At 40.0% G+C, this 25645-nt stretch overlaps 1 protein-coding gene across 1 annotated transcript in view; it reads right to left on the bottom strand.

Moving 5' to 3' along the window:
• Positions 1-25645, bottom strand: part of LOC127578540 (structural maintenance of chromosomes protein 1B-like) — a 66646-nt gene that overhangs the window by 36298 nt on the left and 4703 nt on the right. The window contains exons 4-11 of the mRNA XM_052030690.1: positions 22957-23160; positions 17038-17276; positions 9218-9476; positions 7792-7932; positions 4949-5031; positions 4052-4259; positions 1742-1927; positions 90-269 (exon numbers count right to left, since the gene is read on the bottom strand). Coding sequence (XP_051886650.1) covers positions 90-269; positions 1742-1927; positions 4052-4259; positions 4949-5031; positions 7792-7932; positions 9218-9476; positions 17038-17276; positions 22957-23160 — 1500 coding nt within the window. The remainder of the gene's footprint in view (positions 1-89; positions 270-1741; positions 1928-4051; positions 4260-4948; positions 5032-7791; positions 7933-9217; positions 9477-17037; positions 17277-22956; positions 23161-25645) is intronic.

Raw genomic sequence — 25645 nt, 5'->3', positions numbered from 1 at the left:
ATATACTTCACAATGCAAAGATATGATACTTATGATTTGAGTATAACTAATCCACAGCATATAAAATTTGATAAACATAATTTTCTTACCTTAAGTCTTTCTGGTCCTTCAAATGCAATCTGTCTGGCTTCTTTCAGGTTTTCACATACTAGTCCATTGCCACAAACAAACTGTACCACTTTCTTCAGCTGTGGTGATACACACTGAACCACATCAATCATCATTTTGGCTCCTTTAATTTCACGCAATTGTTCATTGATTGGTTTTACCTGCAATGATTGTTTTTAAGAAGTTCAGTTGACTGCTTCTATTCGTCTACCTTTCCTCTACAAGAAAATTTATTCCACATTGCAACTACCTACATCAATGTTGTAACAATCTAGCATAAGTTGTAAAGCAAGTTGTAAAGGGGGTGATTTCCACCCTTAGTATCTGTTGAACAGCCACTGGGCAAAGCGAATGCAAGGCCTGCCTGATATCACCAGTGAGAGAGCCAGTTCATTTTAAATCAGACCTCAGCATCGAAGAAGTGATCTGCAGTCTATTGTTTGGTATTGGTTTATTATTGTCACTTGTACCGAGGTACAGTGAAAAATTTGTCTAGCATACTGATCGTACAGGTCAATTCATTACACAGTGCAGTTACATTGGGTTAGTACAGAGTGCATTGATCTAGTACAGGTAAAAGCAATAACAGTACAAAGTGTCACAGCTACAGAGAAAGTGCAGTGCAGTAAGGTGCAAGGTCACAACAAGGTAGATCGTGAGGTCAGAGTCCATCTCATTGTTTAAGGGAACCGTTCAATAGTCTTATCACAGTGGGGTAGAAGCTGTCCTTAAGTCTGGTGGTACATGCCCTGAGGCTCCTGTATCTTCTACCTAGTGGAAGTGGGGGCAAATGATCCACTTGACTGTCCATGGACTATATGCTGCAGGAAGAGCTGATATGAGGTGGGAACGTGGAAAGAAAATTGACAGCAAATATTAGTAAGGGCAAAGGGTAGGCCGCAAAGTGCAGAAAGATCAAATTATATGCTTATCAAGCTGTCCAATATTTTGTTAATTCCAGAGCTGTATCTAGAGATACTCATAAGGAACACTAATTGTTTATTATGCTGTATAATGAATGGACTTAGTGCCTGACTGAACCAAGATAGTAACTGGAGTCATAATGGTATCACATCTGTATTTTAATCTGCACTGAATAATCATGTTCTCACTTGTTTACAGCTGATGTGATGACTACTTGAATCAATGTAGTTACCAATGAAAATCCAAAAAAAGGCAGATTTTGGAAATCTGTAAAAACAGAAAATGCTCAGCAGGTCGGGCCACATCTGTGAGAAGAGGAATAGGCTTTGAGTTTCAGGTAGAAGACCCTTCATCAGAACTGGGAAGGAGAGAAAAGAAGATGAGTAAGCTGAAAGGAAGAGGAGGGGGGGAATGATGTCTCTGACAAGATAAGACCAGGATGACCACGGTGAAAAGCTAGAAATGAGATCTGTTTAATATGTAAATGGGAGATTTAGATAACAAAAGAATGTTGGAGTTGCAAAATTCTGGGCATATGTTCCTGTTCTGCATTTTGCTTTTTCTGCTTTTATTAAAGTAGCTACCAAGCTTTGAATTAGAAAATGACAGCAGTTATTTTGATCTCAATACTGCTGTAGTACTTACTGAAATAAAAACAGGGTAGTAGCAAAATCAGGAATCATTATATTAGTTATGTTTTTAAACTTACTTCAAGGTAATCTAGAGCCAAGAAAGTCTCTGGCTCAGCTCGTTCCTCTTTCAAATACCGAATACAATCCCTGGCTGTTTTCTCAGTAGCAACCACAATGGCATTAATGTATCTTCCAAACACTTTTGTGACAGCCAGCTGGTACTTCTTGTGGATAGGATGGCAGAGATCCAAGAGCCTTCCATACTATGGAACAAAGAATCAAAATAAATTGTTACTCTCCCCCAGCCAAAAAATATGAAATCACAAGCATAATCTGATATATTTTGAGGTTCTAAAGGTACAATATTAACATACTTAAATAACTTAGTCAGAGAGGCTTTGGTTGGTTTAATGGCTAAGGGCCATTGGTTTGTTGACATCTCTCTCAAATATTTTGGATGACACCCAAATAGCTCTGGTCTAGATTTTTCAGTCTATCTGTAGTCTACAAACCTCTGATTTGGCCTATGAAAATTAAGATGCCACTTATCATGCTTAAATAATTCCACTGCTTCAGATTTTCTCTCAAAAATGAGGAAAAGCAACTGTCTATTCATTATGCAATTTAATTTCAATGAAAAATCACTCAGAAAATAAATCACTGATTTTCCTTCTCGGTCCTATATAAGTTGATTTCTAATGATATGTAATGCATGCCACAAATGGCATGGATGACTCCTGTAAAATCAGGGCATCATAACACCAGTGAGGCCTACTTCAGCATTACGTAAAGACCACCTATTCAGTCAGATCTTAACTGGAGGGCATTAGTCCTTTTACATACTTAGTCAGCTCTGTTTGCATCCACCACCATTACAATCTGTGTCAAAACCTTGTGCTCTCCCCTCTGAAGCACAAATCCACCACTTGCACCTCAAGTACTATCTCCAACCACAGATCTGCCAAGCAACCTCCCACTGCAGATACTCTTCCACCACCCACTCACCATATAGGACATGAACTGCACTGGCTGTGATTTATCCAAGTTAGTTTGAGTCATCAAAATCATTAGGTATCTACTTTTTTAAAAATTAAGATTTTACCATTTGTTGGGAAATATTTCTTTAATTTATCCTGCATTTTCAGTCTTTTCAGGTCAATTAAAATCCAATAGAATAAGGCAGATATCAGGATAGGGGTTACAAATCTGTATGCCTGATGAGGACACTCAATACTTTAGGGGGTACATTAGAACTTTAGTTACAGACACCAAGTTACATCTGTCGGGACTTTCACAGACTAAATTACTGGCGTTAATCGTTGTCACACAAAGCTCCATGCCATTTAACAGTTTTGTAAAATTTACTCTTACTGGTTACTTGCAGAAGTCTTTCTAAATCTGTTGAAAACACAAAACTGAAACAATGAATGCCACTTCTCAAAAGCAGATCCAGTGAAAGTGGCATATACCTTTTATTTTCTTTACATTTCAGTTAGATACCAGAGATAAAATTTATTCCAAAATGTAATTTACTCAGTAAGTCTGAAATTCCAAGACCTAATCATCGTTGATCTCTAATCAAGAGGATGAAAATTCAGTAGAACTAGACTGTCACACTACTGGTTTTTTTTTAAAAGGACCATTTTCCTGTGTGAGAGCGATGGCCTGTGCTTCTGATTGCCTCTGAGCAGGAGAGCAAAGTGGAATCAGTTAAAAGACCTTTCAGTGGGAATCCATACATCTAAAAATCCTAAAAATAAATGCCGAGGTAACTGATCTTCCTAAATCTGGAGCCAAAATATCTGACATGCAGCCTCAGAAAATTAATTTTAGTTTTCAGCTCAGAACAGATTCAGGCCCCTTCGGCAGAATACTTTGGGCTGTTCCATATTGCAAGGCCAAATCAGATCTGGTACCAAAAGGCCATAGGACAGAAAGGTTCCTATGACTGTGCAAATGACTGAAAGCAAAATTTGTGATGGAGTAAATGACATTATATATTCACAGATAAGAGTTTCAAAACCCCATTCTTATCAATGAAATGGTCCCACCAAATTTCAGGCCTAACGTAATGAATATATAATTTAAATCATTTTGCAATATTTTAGAGGAAATCATTTGTTTGCAATGATTTTGTGTGCTTTTTAAGGCACAACAGTCTGAACTTGAATTTTTGTATTGGCCACTCCAAGTTTCAAGTTAAGAATACAACTTTTTTTCCACTGGTTGATCCAGATACAGAACCAATTTTACTAATTCTGTTTTAATAGAACAGGGGAAAAAGCTCACTTATAATCATATTTGAAATTATCTATGTGATATAATATTCCATCTACACTCTTAGCTGTAAAAATGCAATTATTCTGTTTGTATAAACTGGTACTTACCACAGAATCTGGGTACAAACGCTTTAAACTCTCAAGTATCTCAGCTTTCCTCTGCTGGCGATGCCCTTCACGGTGATCAATTCCTGCATTCTGCAGCTCACCAGCCACCTCATTTAGTTTTTCACTGACTTCACTGATACGTTGCTTAGCATTCTTTATTTCATTAGTCAAGTCTTCTTCTCGTTGTTTCTGCTCAGTCAGAGAAACCCTAGTTTTGAAAGCATTTATATTTGGATGCTGGCATAAAACCTGACCCTGGTGGAGTACTTAAAGTGCAAAAATATACCATGTAATTCTCTTCTACTATAGAAACTGCAAATAGAGAAGAATCACCTCCTTGAAAACAGACTCACAAATACACTAAAAGAGGAATATAATTGCAACTGTGACAACTTCGTCTGCACCTTATCACAGTCATTTCTTCTGGTCTCTCAATTTCCACCCTCCCTGCAACTTTAAACATGTTTGTTTGCTCACTTTTCCCATTCTAATGAAGGGTCCGTGACCTGATACTTCAATCCTGTTTCTCTCCCAGCTGATGCTGCTTGACCCACCTAATACCCAAGTCATTTCCATTTCCTGTTTGCTTTCACATTGTGTGTTCATTTTAAGTCAAATTATCAAATAATTCCCACACTGCTATTTATTCTGTTTATTTCAGTGAAATGGATACCTTTCTTTTTCAGCCAAAAAGGTCTTTGAAAGAATAAGGGAATGCAATAATTTAAGATCAAGGGAATGCAATAATTTAAGATCAAGGGAATGCAATAACTTACATAACATAAATCTGTCTTAGAATTTCCAGGTTATGCAACTCTTTGAGCTAATCTCAGCACTAAATCTTGTAAAAGATCTATAACTCTTTCCCCATATATGTATTTCTTAAAGTTGACTTACTTGCAGGTATTAATATATTCTTCCAGCTTTTCTGTTCTTTTCATATAATTTTCTATTTCCAATTCTGTTTGTCTGATTCGAATCTGAAAATGAAATGTGTCTATATATTAATATTCTTATGAATAGCTGAAATTGTATTGATGAAAATGGTTCACTGAAATGAAATCAATCTTGCAGAGTAAAACTTCTAAGGCCAATTCTCAATTTCATCACCTTTCTCAACTCTACCATTCAGTCTCTTGATTAACATCTTATTTCAAACCATAGTATGCACTTCCAAAAGATTTTTACACCAAAGCAAACAAGATGTTAAAATAGAATTTACGCACTGCATGATGATTTTTTAATTCAATCTTAGACACTGAATTAATAACATTTCTACTTTCTGTGAAAATTGTATTCAGTGTTATTTCTTGCATAGGATTGCACAGGATATCTGGCACAGAAACAGGCCGTTTGACTGAAACAGTACATGCCAGAATCGAATCTCCTCCCTTCTTTTGTCACCTAAACCTATCAGCATAATCCTCTATTCTCTTCTCCCTCATGTGATTATTCAGCCTCTCTCTAAATGCATGTACACTTTTTCACTTCCAACATTTCCTGATAGTGAGTTGTACATTCTTATCACTCTTTCTGAATTCCCTATTGGAGTTCTTCAAATTAGAAATGAATTAAAGCACTTTAAAGCCATAAGTACTTTTGAAGAGTCACCCCTGTAAAACTGTAAACCAAATTGCAGAGAGCAAAATCTTACAAACAATACTGAAATAAATTACCAGGTAATCTATTTTAGGTACAAAATATTTTTATCTATTTTGGGCATTGGTTGAGGGATAAATGTTAGCCAGAACATCTAAAATTCTTTGAATAGTGCCAGGAGTGTGAAAGGAAATATGCTGTCTGGATTTAGCATTTCAATGAAGAGACTATACTTCTAACAGCAGACCTCCCTTAATACTGCATTGAGATTCCTGCCTGGACTATTTGCTCAAATCTATGGGGTAAAATTGAACCTAGGCAGAGGCACCACACAAAGCCAGGGATGGCAAATCCACACAGAAACATTCAGCTTTGCATAGCAAACTATTTCATCCATCATGCCTGTGCCACCTATTTAAACTATACTCCACTTCCACCACTTTTATCTTTTTGTTGCAACTATTTACTGTTTTCCCTTAAAATATGCCGTATTACTTCAACCTCTCTCAGCAGCAAAGGACTCCACGGTCTAATAACCACTGTGAAGAAATCTGCATAATCTCTCACCCAATTCTCTTACTGCATACCAAAACTAGGTTAAAGTCTGCAGAAATCTTTACCTACTCTTACTAGAGGCATTCATGAAGGATTTCCTGACATGATACTCCAACCAGATAATGTCAGATCACATGCCAATTGTAAATGTTCCTACAATGACCTTGTTTTTGCACCAATTGGTTTGCAATAATATTTTATAACCATGGGCAAACAAGGAAAGGAACTCAGCCAGTGAGTTGTGGTGATGGGGAGTAGTTGGTGGTTTGGGATAAACTGCTTGAGGGGGATGGGGGAGGGGCTGGAGAGAATCCAGTGGAGAGATACACTTTGATTGCAGATGAAGTAGCAATACACTGAAATTACACAAGTAATCAATGCTAACACTCAATTTCCCACATAGTCAACAATGGTCTAATTTTGTATCAGGAACCACTTTTGATGAAACATCCACTGGCCCAAAAGCTCCAAGTCAAATGTAGGGCTTTTCATTTATTAAAGTGGGCACAGAAATTTAGGGTTGGGAGAAGTTTCTTCAGAGGTAATAAAGAAGGTGTATTTCCTTTAAATACATGACTCGACATTTCAGACACGTGGCATTTTTTTTCCCTCAGTATAATATGCATGAAATTCAATTTCCTTTTGTAAAATGGAAGAATGGAACACAATTACAATCATTTTCAGGCATAGGATTGGAAATTCAACTGGGCATTTCTGGTCACACAATGCACTTGAAGATACTTACTACGTCAGATAAGCACCTCATCTGTCATGCAACGCTCCTTTACAGCAATGCCCAAGAAAAATAGACCATGTGGTTCTGAGGCACGTGTCATTGGATTACCAGGTTTTAAATCACTGCTATCTCTGCAGCAGCACCACTTAGAAGAGGCCTCCTTGAGGAAAGTCTGATTTGGGTAGATTCTAACTATCTTACCATTCTTTGGGCTTCTTCCATGAACCCATCTCACCACCTGAAACTTCATCCCATCAAACTCAATGACCCTTAGCCAAAAACCATACCCATCCAACTCTCCAGCTCCAATTCATAACCTAGGGTTCCAATTCATGACCACAGGTCCCACTGACCCTCTGGCCTCTATCCACAACCCTGATGGTGTCACTCAGGCCCTAATCCAATGACCTGACCCCCAATTACTCAGCATCTTTCACCTGTGATTTAGACATGGTCCCACTCCAAGATATAGCTCTCATTTTCTCTTGCAAGCTCCACAGTGGCTCAGTGCACCATTGCCTAAAGTGGAAATATCAGGTATCTTTGACCTTGATTGTTAATTAATTTTCAAACAATGGGCTCACCATTAAAATAGTCATTGGAGCACTCAGTGACAATGGATTAGTGCACTAATTAGTGTATTCATGTGTATTTTTGAAGGAAATTATAGAGTGAAACACAACTTTGAATTAAATAAAGAGATTTATAGATTTAGTCATACAGGTATTGACAAATTAACATTAATCCTAAAGAATAGTCAAAACTATCCTCTTGAAATTAGTTTGCACTGATTACTTTCTGAAGTAATAAAACAAGATGCATCTCTTATGTTCATATTTCATCTAATTACTTCCAAATATTTATAGTTCCTTTGTTCCAGTTCCAGTTTGTCTTGATCAGCCTTCTGTTCCCATCGCAACTTCTCTAGCTCATGGGCCACTGCAAACACTTGTTTTCTCACCAGTTCCTTCAGCTCTTTATACTCTTCCATCTATAATACCAAATAAAATATGTTAATAGATAAACAACATAACTACAGCAATATATGTGATCTGTTTTTAAACCCACAAAATTCAAAGTTACCAGGAGGTGATTATTACTGCTTTCAAAGGATTGGATCCTCCACTGGTTGGCAAACCTGCCTTCGTAGACCATCCTTAACAAGTAGGTCCTTGGCACATGGGAATTTTCCAATCAAAGCTGACATTCACAAACAGTCAAAAACTTAAAAATTACTGGATACTTTTATAAATTCTTGGAAAATTAAAAAAAAACTTGAAACACTGGGAAACAATTAGAACTTGATACATTTAGATGAACTCAATGAGATAAAAAAGAATCAGCTTGCTATTGGCCATCTTCCTCCATCCAATCCTCTCCAATAAAATCACCAGGCCGTGGCAGCTTAGCCTCGTGCAGGTCCAATAAGTAGATTCTACCCGCCCCCCCCAAGTGCTGTCACAAATTAAAGGGATGTTTGATGGGATCCCTCAGGAAAATTGCAACGGAAGGGTAATTTGATCCATTTACATATAGGCTGCAAGTCTTGGTCCAAAAATGTAAACCAATTCTTATCTATTCTGTGCACTTCAATACACTCTGATGGGTGTATCAACAAAGGGCTAGAAAACATAAATTTGAAAATTCCACCCCTCCACTGCAAAGTAAGGGCCATCAAACCAAAGACGCCAATTATAAGACTTCTCATGCTCCAGACCTCTTAATTAGCAGGTGAAAAATGAGCATAGTTACAAAATGCAAATTTTGGAACCCTTCTTTCCCCCTTCCCCTCTCACAAACCCACCCCTCAACAAGTGAAAACTTGCAGATGCTGGAAATCTGATGAAAGGTGACTGGCCTGAAGTGTTAACTGTTTATCTCTGGAGATGCTGCCTGAGCAGCTGAATATTTCCAGCATTTTCTGCTTTTATGATGGTCTGGACTCCCAGAGAAATAGAAAAGGCTGTTTTTCTCTCCATTGATGTGTCACTCTTTTGTAAAGGGTGTCACTGGGGTGCAGCCAGGCCCCAGACCATCCCCGCTCACTCCATCTCAGTTTACAATACAATCCAGCAGATTTTTCAGTATCCTCGAGCAATACAACCTCACCTTGACCCCAGAAAGGCTGGACAGCAAAACAGGCTGTTAGCAAATGCAATCTCATTATAATTCCTGGCCCTCAGAACATTAGAGCTAATCTGCTTGAAGGAAGAAATTAAGGAGTCAGTGGCGTAGAGAACATAAAATGTAAATGAGAACAGGCAAGAAACACTTACTTGGCTCTCTTCCAGTTCCATGCTGTGACCTCTAACACCGAGTTCTGCTTGTGCCTTTTCCTCATATTCTGTCCATAGTTTATTCACACCTTCAAGTTCTGATTCCAATTCCTTCACCTCTTGCTGGTGGATGTTGTGTTGTTTTTCACTGTTTTTCATAGATTTTTTAGCCATCTCAACCTTCTTCATGTGGTGCCTTGTGTTCTCCTTGGCTTTTATGTAGCTGGGCCGCTTCTCATTCAATTTAGATTCATGAGCTCTGGTGATGGAATATAAATTTAATTCATTTAGTAACTTTGTGCAAAACAACAAGAATTTTACTTGGTGTCCTCACATCATAATCCCTAAGCAATGAAAAGACTTAGAAATGCACCAATCCCAGCCTGACCCTGCTGTAAGGAACTCTGCAACATACAGTAAATTAATCTTTAACCAGACATATAAAATTTCAACAACTGCCGATTTTCACTGAATAACTCCATGCTGTAAAACAAAATGTGACAACCCCCCTACCTGCTGGGACTGCCCCATGTTGTTTACTCTCGCTGACCCTAATGCCCTCCTGAAAGTTCTCATGTTAACCTTTTCCACTGAGCGAGAAGGAAGGACCCACCAAAAGACAGCAGAGCCCTTCTTTAAACATTCAGATCAAGCTCTGATATCTTAAGGATCCAATTTCATTTTTAGCCAGTGGCCTATATGGACTGGGTATCATGACTTTACCTCCAAACAAGTCTATCAAAATAAACTAGGATGAATGATGATTAGAGAAGGAATTCAGAGAAGAAATCGTATCCTTATAGTAATGTCCCCTGAACCTAATTATCAGTGGGAGACTGAGCTGGATATTCGCATACACAGCCCAGATGTTAAAATCAATTTTATTTTCTCCTGCAGGCCATTTAGTCTCCCACACTTGCTCAACTCTCAAAATCAAGTTAACATTGGAATAATGACGTGTTTTGTTTTAGCAAGTAATAAAGCAATTAATTGGAAAAGTAAAACTGCTGGAAATTTAAATGAAAATCTGAACCAGGTAAGAAGTGGAGTGCTGGGTTTTCTTCTGTTAGATAAGCTTATTAGATGAGTAAATATAGCGAAACATGTGGAAATGCTCAAGAATCCATTTCACATTCCAGAGAAGTCTTCAGGGTATTGGCAATCTCTGGAATATGCAATTCTAATCTATAACACAAGATTGTTGCATTTTACTTTCTGATTCTCAGGTATCACCTCCAAAGGATATTAGTGTGAATTAAGCATCTAGCATTCCTAGAAAATCAGATGTGAATAACAACTGATTTGACTTGCAATATTTTGATAATTTTAAGTGTTTCTTGATTTTTTTTCCAGTTGGAATTCAGGTTTCCAAAACCCAGAATTTGTTATTTTCTTTTGTAATGTGAAGCATATAATTCTCTGATGTGTTTGGAAGATAAGGAGTTTCTTTAGTTAGATGGTACACAAGAATTGCTCAGTCCCTGCACAGTCACATTCGATGTAATGAGTAAGCACATCTTGCTTTGAGTGACAGGTATTACTCACTGGTTTCATTATTAAGCATGCATGTAGTCCCGTGTGGCAGCTTTGCTAAGTTGGTACCTAATTTTTTGCGTGCTCTTAGCTTGCCCTTCTACACTCAGTGAACAAGGTTGCCCTTAGCTTTATAATAATGGTAAAATGGAGAATGTGATGAGTTACAAATTGTGGTAAAATATGATTCTGTCCTGCTGCTGGCTCACATCACCTCATGAATGTCCTGTTTTAATCTGCTAGATCAATGGTAGTGCTATGTAATATGATAGTGTGTGCCCTTGGTGGGAAGACAGGATCTCCACAAGATCTATACCCTGAACCCTCTACCAATACTGTCATGCATAGATGCCTATGCAACAGGTAATTTGGTGAGGATTAGGTAACCTAGGTCGATCACATACATTTATTCTTCTACCACATGCTAACACTCAGTCTGGCAGCTACATCCTTCCAGCTTGGTACATAGTGGTCCTTAGCCACTCGTGTGCCACCACCTCTGGTAGATCCATCCTTCTAGTAGGACAGGACAAAGTTGGGATTGTGAAGGAGTAGTCCAGAAAACTGTTCAAATGTAAAACACTTTGAGTCAGCATTTTTATAAAGAGAATATAAAGAGGGATATAGGTCAACTGAATCGGCAAAGATCTGACAAATGGTGTATCATGTGGGAAAATCTGAAATTGTCCATTTTGGCAACCATAGAACCATACAGCACAAAACAGGCCCTTCGGCCCACCATGTTGTGCTGTCCATCAAACCACCCTCACACTACCTAACCCTTTCCTCCCGCATATCCCTCTATCTCACATTCCTCCATATGCCTATCCAACAAGCTCTTGAACCTGTCCAATGTATCTGCCTCCACCACCACCCCAGGCAGTGCATTCCATGCACCAACCACTCTCTGGGTGAAAAATCTCCCCCTGACATCTCCCCTGAACCTCCCACCCATAACCTTAAAGCCATGCCCTCTCGTCTTGAGCATTGGTGCCCTGGGAAGGAGGCGCTGACTGTCTACTCTATCTATTCCTCTCAATATTTTATATACCTCTATCATGTCTCCTCTCATCCTCCTCCTTTCCAGTGAATAAAGCCCTTGCACCTTAAGCCTCTCCTCATATTCAATACACTCTAATCCAGGCAGCATCCTGGTAAATCTCCTCTGCACCCTCTCCAACGCCTCCACATCCTTCCTATAATGAGGCGACCAGAACTGAACACAGTACTCCAAGTGTGGCCTAACTAGAGTTTTGTAAAGCTGAATCATCACTTCGCAGCTCTTAAACTCAATCCCACAATTTATGAAAGCTAACATCCCATAGGCCTTCTTAACTGCTCTATCCACCTGTGAGGCAACTTTCAATGAACTGTGAATATGAACCCCCAGATCCCTCTGCTCCTCCACACTGCCAAATACCTTGCCGTTTACCATGTACTCTGCCCTGGAGTTTGTCCTTCCAAAGTGTACCACCTCTTTCTCCGGATTGAACGCCATCTGCCACTTGTCAGCCCAAATCTCCATCCTATCAATATCCCTCTGTAAGCTCCAACAGCCCTCCACCCTATCCACAACACCAGCGATCTTAGTGTTGTCCGCAAACTTACTAACCCAGCCCTCCACCCCCTCATCTAAGTCCTCTATAAATATCACAAAAAGTAGAGGTCCCAGAACCAATCCCTGCGGGACACCACTAGTCACTGCCCTCCAATCTGAGGGCACTCCTTCCACCACAACCCTCTGCTTTCTACATGCAAGCCAATTCCTAATCCACACAGCCAAGCTTCCCTGGATCCCTTGGCCTCTGACCTTCTGAAGAAGCCTACCATGAGGAACCTTATCAAACACCTTACTAAAATCCATGTAGACCACATCCACCGCACTACCCTCATCAATCTTCCTAGTCACCTCCTCAAAGAACTGTATCAGGCTTGTGAGGCAAGATCTTCCCTTCACAAAGCCATGCTGGCTGTCCCTAATCAGTCCATGATTCTCTAGGTGTTCATAAATCCTATCCCTTAGAATCCTTTCTAACAGCTTACCCACCACAGACGTGAGACTCACCGGTCTATAATTCCCTGGACTATCCCTATTACCTTTTTTGAACAAGGGGACAACATTCACAACCCTCCAATCCTCTGGCACCATCCCCGTGGACAACGAGGACTCAAAGATCCTTACCAGCGGTTCAACAATCTCCTCCCTAGCCACAGAAAGCAGCCTGGGGAAAATCCCATCAGATCAGCAAGAGAAGTGAAAAGAATTTTCTAAATGGTAAAAGCTTGCAAAGCTCTAAGATGTACTGATCTGGGTGTCTTGCTGCATAATTTGCAAAAGATTAGTATGCAGGTACAGCAAGTAATTAGGAAAACTAACAGAATGTTGTTGTTACTCTTAAGGAATTGAATTTTAAAGTAGTGTTTTTCCTGTTCATTTTCAGGATCTGGGAGTCACCAACAAGACTAGCATTTCTTGCCCATCCCTAATTGGCCATCAGCCACCTCCTTGAACTACTGAAGTCCTTCTGGTAAAGGCACTGCATTTCGGTATGGAGTTCCAGAATTTAGACCCCAGATGAAGAAGGATTGGTGATATATTACTAAATCAGTATAGGAACAGAATCTGCTGCTGGTAGCAATCCCATAGACCTGCTGTCCTTGCCCTTCTTAGTGGCAAAATTCACTGGACTGGGAGGTGTTGTCAGAGTAGTTTGGGTGAATAATGCAGAGCATTTTGTGGATGGTACACTGTGCAACTACTGCCAAAAGTGGAAGGAATGAATGTTTAATGTGGTTGATGAGGTGCCTATCAAGCAGGCTACTTTGTCTTGGATGATGTTGAACTTCTTGAGAATTGTTGGCACTGCAATCATCCAGGCAAGAATATTCCACCACTGATTTGTGCTTTGTAGATGGTATAATAAACTTGCACCTTGGGCTTCAGAATTCCCTCCATAAATCTGTCTGCCTCTCAATTTCTCTTGCCTTCTCTGAGGAACTCATTAAAACCTCCCTCTGACCAAGCTTTTGGTCATCTGTCCTAATATATTCTTACATGGATCAACATCAGCTTTTTGTTTGCTGACTTTCATGTGAAGCAACTTGGTGTTTTTGCCATGTTGATGGTCCTATAAAATTGGCATTGACTTTTACATAAGTAATGAAGACAATGAAACTATTGGTTTATCATAAAACAATTAATTTTGTTTAGGTAATAAAATCTGCTATCCTTATCTGGTCTGGCCAATGTGTCTCTTAACACAACGTAATATGGCTAGCTCTGAACTAATCTCTGAAATTGTCTAGCATGCCAATTAGCTATGACAAAACATAAAATTAAGTCAAAGCCAGAAGACTGCTCAGCATCAATCTAAACAGAAGATTCAGAGATGAATCTTTTGATTCACAACTGCCTTTGCCATTTCTCTGCATGAGCACATGGAAACCATTTCAATGATGAGCCAAGCAACAGTCCAACGAAGTATTCACTGAATAATTCCATTCATTCAACGTCCAATACCCCTTCATCACCATCCCTGGTACATCCTGTTCCATTGGAAGTGGTGGCACTGTGCCACAGTCAAGAGGAATCACCTTTGGGACTCCTGAACATTCACTTCAGATCCATTACTTCTTAAGGCATTATGTCAAACACAAGCTCAGAAAACCTCTTGTTAGTTGTAACAACCAATGTACTCTTTTGTACTGAACATCATATGAAATCTTTATACTGAAAGCTCCCTCTACCTTGTCATAATTAAGAAGATAGATTCCAAACAGAACCCACAACATTCCTTGAAAGCATCTTCAACCAGAAGAACAAATTGTGTGATCTACCTCACTCTAGTCCCAAGGCTCACATCAACACAGAAACCAGTTTTCAGCCAAATTGATTCCACATGGAATCAAGAAAAATGAGGATACCAGACATAGCAAAGGTTTTGGGACAAATTAACATCCTGACTGTAGCAAAGATTTGTGCTCCAGAACCTGCCCAGCCTTTAGTCTGGTTGTTATGGTACTTTTATACAATAACATGTACCCTCTAAGTGAAGAAACACCCAGTCACGACTGTGCACATAAAGCAAGAAAAATTCCATCTGGTCAATTATCTCCCGACCTATCTATTGTCTTTAATCAGCAACAGGACGAAAAATGACAAAGACAATCCATGGTCCATCTTTTTTTGCAGCTACCATCGGACAGGAGGTTCAGAAGCCTGCAGTCCCACACCACCAGATTTAAGAAAGAACTGCTACTTTCCTTCAACCATTCAGACTTGAATCAAGCAGCAAAATCCTAATCACTACACTTTAGCACCACTATGACCACTTTGATTGCTTTGCACAAAAATGGACTTTTTTTTGTTCTAATTGGGTTCTTTCTTGTAAAAATGTTGTATAATTTATGTTTTTCTTGTGAAATGCTGCTATGCACCTGTGATGGTGCTGCAGTTAAGTTTTTCATTGCACCTGTGCATACATGCACTTATGCATATGACAATAAACTCGACTTTGACTTTGAAAGTAAAATAAGGCAGCAGTTTTTTTTCCTAACAACTCAGTGATGCTCAGATTGATTTCCTCTAGAACCATACTGCTTCACGACTTAACAGTCTTAGACAAAAAAGCTGAATTCCACAGGAGAGATGACAGTGAGGTCAAGGGTAGTCAATGCAACACTGACTACATCAAGGAGTCTAGGTAAAATTTAAGTTCATAGGAGTCAAGGAAAAAGTACCAAGTTATAGTTAGAGGTTTGTCATCTCAGCTACAGGATATAGCTGCAGTTGTTCCTCAGGGCAGTGATCTAGGTCCCGTAACTTGAATTCCTTCATTTATGACCTTTCCATCATAATGAAGAGTTCACTGTTGTTCAGAAATTAACCCGATCAGCTATATAAAAACTGTGGCTACAAGAAGAAGAAAGAGACTGGGTATTTTATAGCAAACAATTTCCATCCTGACTCCCCAAAGCCATTAACACCATTTATAAAGCATGTCAGGAAGGACAATAATGCAATAATCTGTACAATTGGATTACTGCAGTTCCAACAACTCTCAAGTAGCTTGACAATTGGGAATATTTGAATTGTACCCCACCCACCATCACAATTTTTATCCCCACTACCAATGCACCAAGGCTGCAGTAAACCTACAAATGCCAGGACAAGAGCAGGATATCTGTGCAAACACTAGCACCTGCAGGTTCCCTTCAAATTAAAGACCAGCCTGACCTCATCTTCAACTGCTCAAAATCCAAGAGTTCTGTATTGAACACACTGTGCATATGCCATCACTTTAAGGAATGCAAGAATGTAAGATGGTGGCTCACCATTATCTCGACAGCATTTAAGGATGGGTAGTAGTAAGAGCTGGCATTGTCAACAATGCCCAAATCCTACAAAATAAAGAAGGCAGGATCTGCCCTTGACAAAGTCATGATGACTATTCCTAATCATACTATACCTCTCCAAATGTTCATAAATCCTGCCTCTCAGGATCTTCTCCATCAGCTTACCAACCACTGAAGTAAGACTCACTGGTCTATAATTTCCTGGGCTTTCTCTACTCCCTTTCTTGAATAAGGGAACAACGTCCACAACCCGGTGGTGGAGGCGGATACGATAGGGTCTTTTAAGAGACTTTTGGATAGGTACATGTAGCTGAGAAAAATAGAGGGCTATGGGTAAGCCTAGTAATTTCTAAGGTAGGGACATGTTCGGCACAGCTTTGTGGGCCAAATGGCCTGAATTGTGCTGTAGGTTTTCTATGTTTCTATGATATTTAGTGAATTGAGAAACTTAATGAACAATAAATGAAGGGAAACACATCATGTTGGCCTGGATCCAGAATTAGAGATGATTCCAAATGAAACTGTTTAATAAAAAAAATACAGAGATTAACAGCAAATCCTATAATATTGGGATGATCTGGTTTACTGTACATGCAATGACCATTTTGAAAATATAAACACATGATCTAAATTAGGGATCCTCTAATTTAGCTTAACTCTGTACAAATTTAGCAGTGTAAGATTACAAGCTTAAGGTATTCTACTACAAATTTTTCAAAATGGCCTAATGCACTAATTTTCCTTTATCAAGCATTACTACAAGAAAAAACATTTGTGAATTTCTAAAAGTTACTTTTCTTACTCCGGATTTTAAATACAAAAAATAGATATACCATTTCAGAATCATCTTCCATTGCAATTTCTAAGTAGGTATGATTAGTAGTCTGATGTTCGAATGTCTATTTTAACTGCATTAAGGAACAACGACTCACTTTATCTCCTTCTCCATTTGTTGCAGTTCTCGGTTCAATTTACCCAACTCTTTCTTCAAAATTTTCACTTCTTCCTCTGCTGTGGACTGCCTTATTTTCTGACTATTTATAGCTTCACTTTTTGCTTGCAGATCATTGCATAAATTTTCTATAAACTTCTCATTATAATACAAAAGGAAGAGTTGCAACTGAATCCTGCTTTCTTTCAGTTCTTCAATTAATACTTGGTAATGATCTGCCTAAGCATTTAACCACCAGAAAAATATAATAGTGTAATTATTCATTATTAAAATGTCAAAATTGTAATCACAAATAAGCATATTAAACCAAAACATTTTTATGCAATAGAGTATGCAATAACCTAGATAGCAAACAACTATAGCCAGGGATAGACTGACCAACCAGAGAGTGCCAGCTACCTACCCAATGATACACAGAGGCCATGTCTGCTTTGAGAGGTGGGACTCACCAACATGCAAAGCAGACCATGATGCCAAACAAGTGTCATTTGCTGGTACTGGACCAACCTAGTAGTGTAACGGATCTCAGTGGGGAGAAAGGTCCAGGATTGGGGAAGAAGCTTCTGAAATTTTTGACTAAGTGATAGAATATTTGCAGGAAGCTAAAATTACTGACAGCAGAGCACCTGTACAAAGCATTCGTTCATTTCATTTAGAACTATGTTGGATTTTTTCTTTTAAACTAATATATAAATAAAGCATTTTTATATTATTGACCCAACAATGCCCGAAAAATGTCTGATCCAAAAACATTCCTGGCTGCCATGTACAGCAGACGTTAGGTACTCTATATATGTAACTGAGAACCCTATTTCAGGGTTCCTTAGAAAAAATATTCTTTGATGAGAGGAACAGACATGGCCCTGCCTCATTTGATTCTTCAGCAGCTTCAAATAAACTAAATTTAAAAAAACTTCAAAGCCCTTGATTTAAGGTTCTCAATGCTCATCCCAACTCCACAACATTAACAATAGCCACTTCAGCTGCAACTTTATCCTTCCACTCTCTTGGCTTCTTTTCCCTTGATAGCCAGCGAGGTAGTCTGAAAGTAGTTGCTGCCAAAAGATGTATACCATCAGTTTACTCAGGTGAGCCACCTTACCAAGTTTCCATCTGCTATTGAGTGCTAATAAATTTCCATCTAATAAAGAGCCAACAAGTCTGCATCTATGTTTTTGTTCCACACAGCCTCCTTACTTCAACTCACCATACATATATTTTATCTTCATCAGGTACTTATCTGGCTTCCCTTTAAATATATTTATGTAATTCACCCTAATGGAGCCTTTGCAACTACTGATGGAACGAGCTGCACATGTTCAATGGAGGAGGCATCCTACTTCACAGATATCAACCTCTAAGTTATTAGTGGAAGAGCTGGAGACCTGGAGGAATTGGGTTGGGGGCAGGGGAATACAGGTGAAATCCTGCAATGCTACGTAAGCCCAGGTAGCCATAATGGTAGAAATGAACCACAGGCTGGAGGGGTTAAAAGCTATCAAAACCTTCAATCTTAATCTCAGTACAGGTGCTATCAGGATGAGTAGAAAGGAGAATAAATCCCATCAGCCAGAACACGAATTACTGCATTCAAACACTCACCATTACTCCAAATACATTCTCACACTTTACACACACATACCACTATTTAAGCTCTACACTCATACATACCAGAACACATGCACTAACACTCCTCCATCTCTTTAAAAGTAGAATGCAACCACAAATAGCAATAGCAGACTGGAAGGGGTCTGTATTATGCCCACAGATTCAGAGGGAGAAGCAATAAAATATTTTACTGCATTTGTCACTTGCTTCCACGAACTCAGCTACAGTAGAGGATAATTTAAAGATGGAATTTGCACTTGGCGATTCACCAAGTCCAAAATAGATAGCTCACGTACCAACTCCCCAAGAGCAAAGTCACCAGTAGTTTTCTCTCAGAGAATTCAAGATGATGATTATTATGGGATAAACTATTTGGGGCATCATTGAGCCTATTTGCAAGAATTGGAAAGAGGACTTGGAACATGGGCTAGTTCAGCTCCAATCCTGCACACAGCTCTGCATTAAGTCTATGGTACAGACTTCCTGACACACAAAGGTACCGCTGGAAAATCCTCCTCTTCTCAGATGTGGGTGATGAAGCTGTGGATTTGTAACCGAAATTCCACACTGCCAAGTTTTACAATTTCAGCAGGATCACTGTCTGCTCGAGCCCTTGTTATTTTTTTTTTAGCTAGGATATGGCCTTCTTGGCTACAAGTTGGTCAGGAGCTGTGGCAAGGCTAGCCCAGACAGGCTGCTGTGCGATGGAGTCAAATGCACTCACATCAAGGACAGACTTGCAGTTCAAGAAGTTTTCAAAGTATTCCCTCCAGTGAGCCTTAACTTCCTTCCACCCCACAACCCCACCTTTCCTGGCTTTCAGTGGGCAGGGGCCCGGATGCTGAGGCATGGATGGCTTTAACAGTGGTAAAGAGCCCATGCACATCATGGCTGTTGGCGAGTTGCTGAGCCTCCTACCTACTCTCCACTCACCATCTATTCTTTATAGTCCTGGGTTTTCTACTATATACCTACCTTCAGGTCTCTGTAAGGTTTTTTTTCCCCTTGAGGAAAAGTGGAGCTTCTAGTCCAGGAACGTCTTGCACTTGCAGTTAATTAGCTCCTTGATCTTTTAGTCATCCTCAATCAGTACTGATTGGTAACATCTCCTCCACACTGACCATCAACACAGTGTACCTCAAGACTGTGTGCTTCTCTGCATGCCTCTGCTCTTCTCTCTTTACACCATGACTGCATGGCTGAGCACAGCTGCAATACTATCTACAAATTCACCAACAACAGCACTGTTGGTGGCTGGATCACAGGTGGTGGTGACTCAGCATACAGGAGCAAGATGGAACACTTGGTTGAGTGACAGCACAATAACCTCACGCTCAACGTCAACAAAACCAAGGAACTAATCATTGACTTCAGAAAGGAGAAGTCAGGAGACCCGTGTGCCAGTTCTCATTGGTGGGTCAGAAGTGGAGCTAGTTAGCTGCTTCAAATTCCTGGGCGTTAACATCTCAGGTGACCTGTCTTGGGCGCAGCACATAGTTGCAATTGCAAAGAAGGTGTGCCAGCACTTCTACTTTCTTAGAAACTTAAGGAGATTCGGTACGTCTGTTGAAAGCATCCTAACTGGTTGCATCATGGCCTAGTAGGGCAATTCCAATGCACAGGATCGCAAGTGGCTGCAGAGAGTAGTGGACACAGAACGGACCATCATGGGCACAGCCCTCCCTCCCCATTGAAAGCATCTACAGGAGGTGCTGCTTCTAGGAGGCAGCATCAACATCAAGGATGCCCACCATCCTGGTCACGTCCTCTTCTCGCTGCTACTATCGGGCAGGAGGTACAGAAGCCTGAAGTCCACACCACCAGGTTCAGGAACAGCTTCTTTCCTAAGCCATCAGGTTCTTGAACCGACCTGCACCATCCTAACCCTACCTGAGCAATGGAACACTATGGACCACCTCTTGCACTACATTGTGGGCCGAAGAGCCTGTTCCTGTGCTGTACTCTTCTATGGACCTGTCTCTGATTGTTTTTCTTTGCAATAATGTCTTATTTTGCAGTTTTTTTATCTTGTATAACTTACGTAATAATTTATGTTGTGTATTTGTGAATCTACGTGCCTTTATTGCTGCTGCGAGCAACTTTTCCATTATACCTGTACCTCACCATACTTGTGCACATGACAATAAACTTGACTAGACTAGTCCTGGTTCTTGCTAGAGAAACTAAGATTTTCCTCACAGATCCCATTTATGGTAGACTTCAGGGTAGCTCATAAGCTGTGGACACTTTGCATCTCCTGTAGGCTAAATATTTTTAGGTTGTTTGTGAGATGCTGTCCAAGAAGAGCCAGCTTTATGGGGTCCGTTAGCTTCAACATTGATCTTCTTATGGCAGATTTTTTTGCTGATGCTTATGATTTGAGGTCGCAATGATGGAGAAAACTGGGAGGATTAGGCAGTGAGGAGTCCAGCTCTGACTGTCATGGCATGAGAGATGTGGACATTTTTGCAATCCCTCACTCAGATGATTATATAATCAATCAAATGCCAGTAATTGGACCAGGGTTGTTGCCTAATATCTGGTACTTATCTCTCTGCTGAGACATAGAGGTTACACTGTAAGCATTTTGTCAAGAGAAGGACCCATTACAATTTGCCCTCCCTATTCCTCCTTGCTAATCACACCTTGCCAGAGGATTGTGATCTTTCCCACCCTAGTGTTGACCTTGCCCAGGAGGATCAGTTTGTCTTCCTTTGGGATATAGATCAGGATTTTTTTCAAGATCAGAAAAGAAGTCCTTGGCTTCATGCAAAGCTTCTAGAGTTAGAACTATGCATTGATTGTTCCTTATTAAAATTATCCAGTCATAAGACATTCACTAATTCTGCATGAGTCACTGAAACACCAGACAAGCTCATTCTTAATGACAAAGCTCATTCCACGACAGAGCATTCCTCTCCAGGTTAATTCCTCCAGAAGATGTACCTACCACCTTTTTTTTTTAAGTTAATCATCCGCTACCCATTATGTTGGTGTCAAGCATCCAAGTTCCCAAGCTACGATAGCAGGGGTGTATTGTTTTGAGATTGTCCATAAGAGTCCTTATATTCCAAACTTCACATTATGAAATGGAAGTTGCCAGTGCTTGGTTTGAGTAACAAAAGGCCTCTTTATTGCTCCAAACAAAATACACCATCTCACATTTAGCAACTTTGAAAATCACGTGCCATTAGCATGTCTATTCTGCAAGTTTGACAACATCTTCGTCACAGTTTTCCGCAGAATTAACTACTTCTGTAATCTAGGGACCACTTGCAAGGTTTGACATCGTTATTCCAATTCAGAAGTCCAAATTAATTTGTACATAAATCTTGAATAATAGTTTTAATAGAAATAGCAATCCAGTAGCTGACAATAAATAATTATTTCAGCACAGAGAGGGACCTCAACTGCCAGTGCATCATGTTCAGCTGTTCATGTCCTCTCTCATGTAAAACAAAATTATGACAGAGTTCAAAAAACGGCAGAGCGATTCACCTGGTGTCCTGGACATTTATCCTAACAGCACTGAAACACAGAATATATTGTTGCTAATTTATTGCTGGAATCTTGCTGATGCACATTGGTTGCCATATTTGCTTACAAGTGACCTAAAAGTAATTAGCTAGAATCATTTTGCAATACCTTATGAATGGAAGTATGGCATATACAGTAATCCAATAATCCACTATCCAACCATTCAGATATCCCGATGGTTCGGCATTGGGTTCACTAGGTAATATTTGCCACACACATTTTCCACTACTCAGGGCTCCAGTTCTTGAACTCCCTCAAACACTCACCCGAACTTTGGTTTCCACACTTCCTTTCCACGCATATGGTTCACAGGAAAATTTATTATCATACTACATAATATCTAAAAAAAGGTGAATTAAAAATGTGTTGAGGCATTATTAGAAATAATATGCAATAGCCCGGAAAAATCTGACAATCCAGTAATACCAAAGTACTGAGTGTGCCAGATTATCAGTGGTTAATTTTCTAAATTATTAGTCAGATCTCAGTAGCCATTATTAAAGATAATCCGATTATGCATAACGCCATAGCTGCAGCCTATCCCTTCCCTGGTTTATTCTAACTGGTCAACAGTGTGCTTATTTAGATTGCTTTAGTCAACTAGTCTGTACAAAGAGCCAATTTTTGGCAAATTAGGAACTGAACCTGGATGTTCCTGATTTGCATTCAATGCAAGTTCAACCAAATGAAGTTACTATTCCCACATATGACCATTTCTGTGAATTTTTAAAATAATAGGCAACTCTCAATCTACCTCTTCTTTCTCAATCTTTGCATGTTTGCGCTCAACAGCTGCATTTTTCTTTTTATTGTAGTTGAATCGAGCTTCTTCTTCTGCATTTATCATTTCTTTCTTCTTCATGTCATATTCATTGGACAATTCCCCTGAATTGCTGATTTGTTCAAACAATTGCGTTCTCTCTTTGGGTTTCTTCATAGCAATATTCTCCACAGCTCCCTGCAACATAAAGCTGGTATGTAAAGACTCAATTGTCAACAATTAGTGAATTATATAAATATATTAAGAAAATAACACTTGTGTTAAGTTAAATGTTTTCCTATGTTCCTTATTACCAAATCATATTCCATTTTACACACTAGGTTTGCCTTTAACTATTTCATCTGTCTGAATTAAGAACATTGAAATGGAAGCAATAGTAGATCATTCAGCTCCAAAGGCCTGTTCCACCGTTCCATAAGATCATGAGTGATGTGTTACCTCACTGCCACTTTCACATGTTAACCCTGCATCTCCAGATTCCCTTAATAGCTAAAAATCTATTTTTTTTAAAATTCATTTTCAGGATCTGGGCATCACTGGCAAGGCCAGCACTAATTGCCCATCCTTGATTGCCTCTGAGAAACCGATGGTGAGCCTTCATTCCTGAACCACTGCAGTCCTCCTAGTGAAGGAACTCCCAAAGTGCTGTTGCAGATAGAGTTCCTGATTTTTGACCTCGTGACAATTAAGGACCGCTTATGTAGTTCCAAATGGGCACAGTGTGTGACTGGGAGAATCTGATGCCCTTGCCCATCTTGGAGATAGAAGTCATGAGTTTGAGTCACGGAATATTTTGTAGATAGTACACACTGCAGCTACTGTAAGCCAGAGCTGGAGGAAATGGAAGTGGTTGATTGGGTGTCCATCAAATGAACTGCTTTTTCTTGGATGGTGTCGGGCTTCTTGAGAATCGTTTGTACTATACTCTGAAGAAAGTGGAGAGTGTTGCATCATGTTCATGAGTTGAGCCTTGTAGATGGAGGAAAGGACTTGGGATATGAAGAGACATTTGCCACAGGATGCCTAGCCTTTTACCTGCTCTTATAGCCACGGTGTTAAATGGGTGATCCTATTGCGTTTCTGCCGGTGGTGGTGGTGGTCCTCGTCCTCCTCCTCATCCCCCCCCCCAGGATAATTATGGTAGGTGACTCAGCAATCACAATGTCATTGAAAGTCAAAGTAGGTGGTTAGAGTCTCTTGCTGGAGGTTGTCATTATCCAGAAATTGTGTCATACATGTTACTTGCTACATATCAGACCATTTCTGGCCTTTTGATGGAAGTAACAGAACATGGTCAGAACGTGCACCTGTCTACACCAATGGTGCTGAGGTAGAGAGGGTTGAGAGCTTCAAGTTCCTGGGAGTGAACATCACCAATAGCCTGTCCTGGTCAAATCACGTAGATGCCATGGCCAAGAAAGCTCATCAGCACCTCTACTTCCTCAGGAGGCTAAAGAAATTTGGTTTGTCCCCTTTGACACTCACCAACTTTTATCAATGCACCATAGAAAGCATCCTATCTGGATGCATCACAGCTTGGTACGGCAACTGCTCTGCGCAGGACCGCAGGAAACTGCAGAGAGTTGTGGATGCAGCCCAGCGCGTCATGCAAACTAGCCTCTCCTGCTTGGACTCTGTCTTTACCTCTTGCTGCCTTGGCAAAGCAGCCAGCATAATCAAAGACCCCACCCACCCCGGTCATTCTCTCTTCTCTCCTCTTCCATCCGGTAGAAGATACAGGAACCTGAGGGCACATACCACCAGACTTGAGGACAGCTTCTACCCCACTGTGATAAGACTATTGGACAGTTCCCTTATACAATGAGATGGACTCTGACCTCATGATCTACCTTGTTGTGACTTTGCACCTTATTGCACTACACCTTCTCTGTAGCTGTGACACTTTACTCTGTACTGTTATTGTTCTTACCTGTATTACATCGATGTACTCTGTACTAACTCAATGTAACTGCACTGTGTAATGAACTGACCTGTACGATCCGTATGCAAGACAAGATTCTCACTGTACCTCAGTACAAGTGACAATAATAAACCAATACCAATAATATCCTAGGGCAGAGGCCTTCAACAAACATAATCATCTTTCTATGCGCAAGGCATGACTCCACCTATTTAAGTGTTTTCCCTTTCACTTCAATTTTACCAGGACATCTTAATGCCACACTAAGTCAAATGCATACTTGATGTCAAGGATAGTCACTCTCACCCCACTGGAATTCAGCTTCCTTAATCTCTGCTTGTACCAAAGCTGTGAAAAGGTCTGGAGCCAAGTGGTCCTAATGAAACCCAAACTGGGCATTGGTGAGTAGGTTCTTGGTGAGTGAGTGGCTCTTGACATCACTGTCAACAACAGCTCCTGTCATTTTGGTGATGATCTTGAGCAGATTGACTGGTAGTAATTTGCCAAATCAGATTTGACCTGCTTTTTTGTGAACAGGGCGTATGTGAGCAATCTTCTACATTCTCAGTTACTGGAGTAGCTTTCCTTAAGGCACAGTTAGTTCTGGAGTGTGGATCTTCAGTACTACAGATGGGATGTTGTCCAGTAGCATTTGAAGTATCCTGTGGCATTTGCCATACTCAGCCATTTCTTGATATCACATGAAGGTGATCAAATTGGTTGGAGACTGGCTTCTTCTGT

This window comes from Pristis pectinata, chromosome 15 (assembly GCF_009764475.1).
Source record: "Pristis pectinata isolate sPriPec2 chromosome 15, sPriPec2.1.pri, whole genome shotgun sequence".
Lineage (NCBI taxonomy): Eukaryota > Metazoa > Chordata > Chondrichthyes > Rhinopristiformes > Pristidae > Pristis > Pristis pectinata.
This window is presented reverse-complemented; position numbering and strand designations above follow the sequence as displayed.